The sequence below is a fragment of the Ictalurus punctatus genome, chromosome 12 (assembly GCF_001660625.3).
Source record: "Ictalurus punctatus breed USDA103 chromosome 12, Coco_2.0, whole genome shotgun sequence".
NCBI classification, from domain to species: domain Eukaryota; kingdom Metazoa; phylum Chordata; class Actinopteri; order Siluriformes; family Ictaluridae; genus Ictalurus; species Ictalurus punctatus.
This window is the reverse complement of record NC_030427.2, coordinates 11,427,405-11,433,165: the sequence shown is the minus strand read 5'-3', so window position 1 is coordinate 11,433,165 and position 5,761 is coordinate 11,427,405. Positions and strand designations below refer to the sequence as shown.

The 5,761-nt window shown below is 36.6% G+C and overlaps 1 protein-coding gene across 1 annotated transcript; it reads left to right on the top strand.

Annotated features, from left to right (window-relative positions):
• The first annotated feature begins 292 nt into the window (after positions 1–292).
• On the top strand, positions 293–2,288 carry LOC108272397 (lymphocyte antigen 75). The gene is made up of 2 exons (XM_017480789.3): positions 293–1,258; positions 1,396–2,288. Exons 1-2 carry the CDS (start codon positions 435–437, stop codon positions 1,397–1,399), a joined length of 828 nt encoding a protein of 275 aa, XP_017336278.1. The 5' UTR covers positions 293–434; the 3' UTR covers positions 1,400–2,288.
• The last annotated feature ends 3,473 nt before the right edge of the window (positions 2,289–5,761 follow it).

Below are 5,761 nucleotides of genomic sequence, written 5' to 3'. Positions count from 1 at the left end.
CGTGAGCAATTATCATTCATGTTACTTTCCAGTACATCATGTACACAAAAAACTTGCTTATGTGCTGTGAAAAAGGGGAATTTGTTTACCATCACCATGACAACACTACACCAGTTCCAATCCAATTCTTCCACCACAGTACACCTAACGCCTAAGATTTCATTTCATACTAATCTCATACTCATGTCTCTCATATTTGAGGGGGCTGTTATTTGTCTCCTCGGATCATTTATGGTACATAAATAAATAAAAAGGAAGCCTGTGCAGATGATAGGGCTGGAAGATGTGTGCATGAGAGAAACAAATCTCAACGATATGCATTTGGCTCTTGCATAAGGTTTGCATGGTTCATTTCCTCCAGGTTCAATTTGCATGGATTTGTCTACTTTACCTTACCTTACCTTACCTCACCTTACCTTACCTTACTTGCTTAAATGATTTCATACCCAGAGGTTTCCTCAAAGCCACATTCACACACACCAGAGCGAGAGATGAAGAGTGCTTACTTTGTCCTCCTTCTGGCTTCTCTGCTAGAAGCAGGAACATGTCTGTTCGGAAAAATGTACACCTTTGTGAACATGAATGTGTCGTGGGTGGACGCTCAAACATACTGCAGGAGCAATTACGTAGATCTGATCTCGTTTGAGTCAAATTATGATCTTCTTGACTTCGTCACAATTATGGAGATAAGTCGTAATGGACAAAGCTGGATCGGTCTTAGCAAGCCTCCAAACGAGCTTGCGTTTACTCAGTGGTCTGATGGAAGTCCAGTTCAATTCACATCTTGGCAAAATGGTAGGCCTAGTGCCAATAATCAATTGAAAACAAGCAACATTAATCAATGTGTGGCTATCCTTAGATCAGGTAACTGGTCGACTTACAGCTGCACAGAACGTCTGAGTTTCTACTGCTACAGCTGGTATCCACAGATCATCTTGGTGCAGGAGTTGAAGCCCTGGGAAGAGGCACTGAGACACTGCCGAACAATCTACACTGACCTCATAAGCTTGCCCACAGAGACAGATTTTTTTGTGGTAAACAGGAGCTTGTGGAATCAGGAAACCATGGTCTGGACAGGTCTGCGATTTATAGACAGCTCATGGTTCTGGGTGAACCATGAGCCTTTGGGGAGCCTCGTCAACCAGCCATCATGCCCTGCCCCGTCTTTTCGTTGTGGGGCCCTAGTACCTGGTACTATGGTCTTGGAGAACAGAGACTGCATGGAGAAAATGAACTTCATTTGCTACAAAGAAGATGTGTAAGTTACTCAAGCCTCATTATCAACTGCACCGAATGTTAGCAATTAGTGACAGTGTGGCAAAGTATAATAGTGCTTTTTTCTGTGACTAAATGGATTTTAAAAAATCTCATTAAGTGTAATTTCCTCCTCACAAGGTGAAGAATCGGGACAAGTAGGAGAAGAAGAGAAGGAGAAATGTGTGATGCATGTCAGTTTATTATTATTATTATTATTATTATTATTATTATTATTATTATTATTATTATTTACATTTTGGCCCTAAATTGTCAACTGAATTAATTTACTGAAATATTTTGCCTGTATTTATCTATATACTGTTATTATTAGTTTTAAAGATTTTTTTTCTTCGGTAAATGTTTGCTTATTTTATTGCATATAACTGTTGTGTATCTGTTAACTGTAAGCTGTTAGATAATGTTATAAGATAAATGATATATAATGTCCATCTGCTATCAACTTAGTATTAGTAATAATTCATATCCATAGTAATAGTTACTTTGCTCTTTAACTATGGTAATTATGATCATAAATATTTTCTATCCTTTCTCTCTGTGAATGTTGCACTCATTTGTTTTGCATTTCAACATTCCAGATTACACATCTTAACCACAGAATAGCCTGTACTTATACTTCCAGGTCAACATTTCAGGTTCTGGCTGAAATGTACTGCAGTGACATTTTTTCATATTTGGATTCATGAATATTTGATTTCTAGACTGTGTGGTAAATAAGTAGAAACATTGTAAAAAAAAAAATAATAATAATAATAATGAAAAAAGAATTCATATTTTATTTTTTTTTAAAAGAAGAATGTTATTTTAAAAAATGATTTTCCTGTTGGTGTGTTCCAAGCACAAAAAATATATATTTAATTTTTATTTTAATAAAAATTAAAAGTCATTATCCCATTTTCATTTCAAAACTAAAAAAATTATTAATTAATTAATTAATGGAACATGCACAGACCTTTCAGTTATTGAGCAATGCCTGTTATTTTCAATGCTTACGCATGCTCTAAATAAATGTATTTGTGGTCATTTCTTCATACTTTATTTGTAACGGGATCCAACAGTCTTTATATATATATGTGTGTGTGTGTGTGTGTGTGTGTATGTATATATATATATATATATATATATATATATATATATATATATATATATATATATATATATATATATATATATATATATATATAAAATATAATACAAAATTTTTGTACACCACCACAGTGGATTTGAAACTAAGCAATCAAGATGTGATTGAAGTGTAGACTTTCAGCTAATCCAAGGGGTTTAACCTCCATTTTCACAGGCTCAAAAGTATTTGGACAACTGACTGATAAGAAGTTCCATGGCCAGGTGTGTCCTATTTCCTCATTATTTCACAACAAATTAAGGAGATGAAAGGTTTAGAGTTGATTCTAAGTGTTGAATTTACATTTGGTAGCTGTTCATGAGAACTCTCAATATGCGGTCCAAATAGGTGTCGATGCAAGCTAAAGAGGCCATCATTAGGCTGAAACAAATAAAACAGACCTATCAGAAAGATAGCAGAAACTTTAGGAGTGGCCAAATCAACAATTTGACAGATTCTTAAAAAGCAGGAATGCACTGAACAGCTCAGTAAAACCAAAAGCTCTGGAAGACCACAGAAGCCAACTAAAGTGGAATTCTTTCCTTTTGCTTGAAGAAAAACCCCTTCACAACCCCTTCATCTAGCCAAACCAAGAACACTCTGGAGGAGGTATGCGTATCGTTGTCAAAGTCTATAATCAAGAGACACCTTCATGAATGTAAATACAGAGGTTTTACCTCAAGATGCAAACCACTCAAGAACAGAAAGTTCAGATTAGACTTTGCTAAAAAAATAAAAAAAATAAATAAATAAATAAAATAAAAAAAATTATAATAATTTTTTTTAAAAATCCTGCCCAGTTCTGGAACAAGATTAACTTGTACCACAATGATGGGATGAACAGAGTTAGGAGAAGGAAAGGATAGACTTGTGTTCCAAAGCACCACATCATCAGTCAAACATGTAGAAGAAGTTTTATGACATGGGCATATATGGCTGCTAATGGAACTGGGTCACTAGTGTTTATTGATGATCTGACTGCTTATAGAAGTAGCAGGCTGAATTCTGCAGTGTATAGAGTTAAACTTTCTGCTCAGATTAAGTCAGATGCTACAAACCTGATAGGATGTGTAAATAAATGAATTGTGTGGCTCAAATAAAACCACATGTGCAAATAATTGAATAATTCAGAAAATAAAGGTAGAACGTGGAATGTGGCAGAATAAAAGCATATCCCTTCTACCTTGGTCTGAACAGTAAAATGAGGAGGAAATTTCTTCTTTTCATCTCCCTTGTTAAACAGATCACTGGGCATCAATGTTAACAAGGCAAGTGTGAGTTTCCATAAACTACAGGAAACGTGTTTAATAGAAATGACCCCTCGGTAAGTAATCCTATATGTGGGTGAAAATTTCATGCTTAATTTCTGGTCACCATTTAATTACAGGGTTCTTTTTTTCCAAGAAGGTTGATATCTAAGAACAGATGATAGCAGTGGTATCAGATGTTGGTATTAGCATAGTTTATCAGCGCATCTCTAATAATAAAAATAATAAATCGTTTATTTATTCATTCATTTATTCATTCATCTTCAGTAACCGCTTAATCCTGGTCAGGGTCATGGTGGATCCTGAAGTTTTTTATTACTCTTATACCACATTGATTTAACAATAATTCAAATTTATTAAAGAACAAGCCAAACTTTTTTATTTATTTATTTATTTTAGCTGTTTATAGTTACATTTAAAGTTCCACAAGACAAATTAGTTAGAGTTATTATTTACATTATAACAGCTAGAAACAGACATTCCCTCACCAGTCATTTTTTGGAGTTAGTAGGACAAAAAACACACAGGTTGTATGTTTATATTGCCAAGAAACCAGAAAACTTACTGTTACTGTTACAAACCACTGATACTAGAGACTCTTTCCATAAATATTAAATAAACATATAGTTTATAAACATTAAATCTCCTTACAGAAAGCTTCATTATATCAATATGCAAGCACTGACATGCTCTGTTTCTATTAAAAATGTCCGCCTTCGTAGTAATTATTGTCATTAGCCGTGTCTCAAATGAGAAAACTCTGACTTTACATTCAAAAATATTTAATAATCCAGATAATCCAGAGGACTGGTAAGCAAAACAGATCATTCGGTTGGTTTGAAGGCTACACGAGAGGTTTTTAAAATTCAAACACAAGTTGTAATAGGAAAACAACTTGTCTTGTTTTCAGCAAAAGCGATTATTCACCCAGGTGAAGAGTAACTGGTAAGTGTTTCTTTCTGGATTTTTAGTTGAAACTAGTTTTAGCACTGATTATCAGATATAAGATGTAACTGCGCTTCCTTGTTGCTATGAGCTGTTTACACGTTGCTAGATTAAAGCTAATTCCGGTATTCATATTCAGTTTTGGTCGGGAGTCGCTCGTTCACGAGACTACACTTTGTTTTGCTAATTAAAGAGGCGTGCTCAGCTGTGAAGTGCCCCACCAACAGTACTTAAGAACTAAGAAATGCTGAGGTGGAAGCATCAACATCAGCCCTTGTCGCGTAAAGACCAAGCTCGTGTAAAGACCTGCGAATCTACCTGCGCGAGTCCACCGAGCAAGGATACCGACAAGACACCATGCTGCTAAGTATACTTTCCTCCCTTTCTTCCCCTCACTGTTTATCTGCTTACACACTAACATGTCATCAGTTTATCATGTTAGTTGTCATAGGCGCAGACCACAGCACACTCCCAGAAAAGTATGCAACTTGGACAACCTACGCTCTCTGAATGTGGCTTCTGCAGATTCCCTTTCATTCTCTATCGGACTTTGGTACTGCCAATCTGCCGTCAAGAAGGCAGATTTCATTCTTGCCTTCACAACCCATGCCAACCTCAGTGTGCTGGCTGTGACTGAGACCTGGATCCATACTGAGAACACTGCCACACCTGCTGCCCTAGCCTCCAACTTCAACTTCTCCCATACCTCGCATCCCAGCAGACGAGAGGATGGTACAGGTTTGATTCTCTCGAAAACTTGGAAATTTACCTGTCTCTCTACTTCTTGCTCCTACACTTCCTTTGAATTTCATGCTGTTACAGTCACTGACCCTGCAGAAATGCACTTTCTTGTTGTTTATCGTCCACCAGGTCAACTGGGGAAGTTCAACAATGAGTTTGCCATGCTACTGTCCACCATCCCGGATGATGGAACTCCTCTTGTGGTCCTTGGTGACTTCAACATTCATCTAGACAAGCCACATGCAGCTGACTTTCTTGCCTTCCTTCCCACATTTGACCTCAAGTAGTTCGCCACACCAGCAACTCACAAAGCCAACAAACAGCTCAACTTCACCCCCACACGTAATTGCACCACACACAATCTTCTCATTACTCTTCTTCACACCTCTGACCAATTCTTTATCCAGTT

What these genes read in the sequence shown, in the direction of transcription:
- LOC108272397 (XM_017480789.3), top strand. Translation starts at nt 435, where the DNA reads ATGATTTCATACCCAGAGGTTTCCTCAAAGCCACATTCACACACACCA.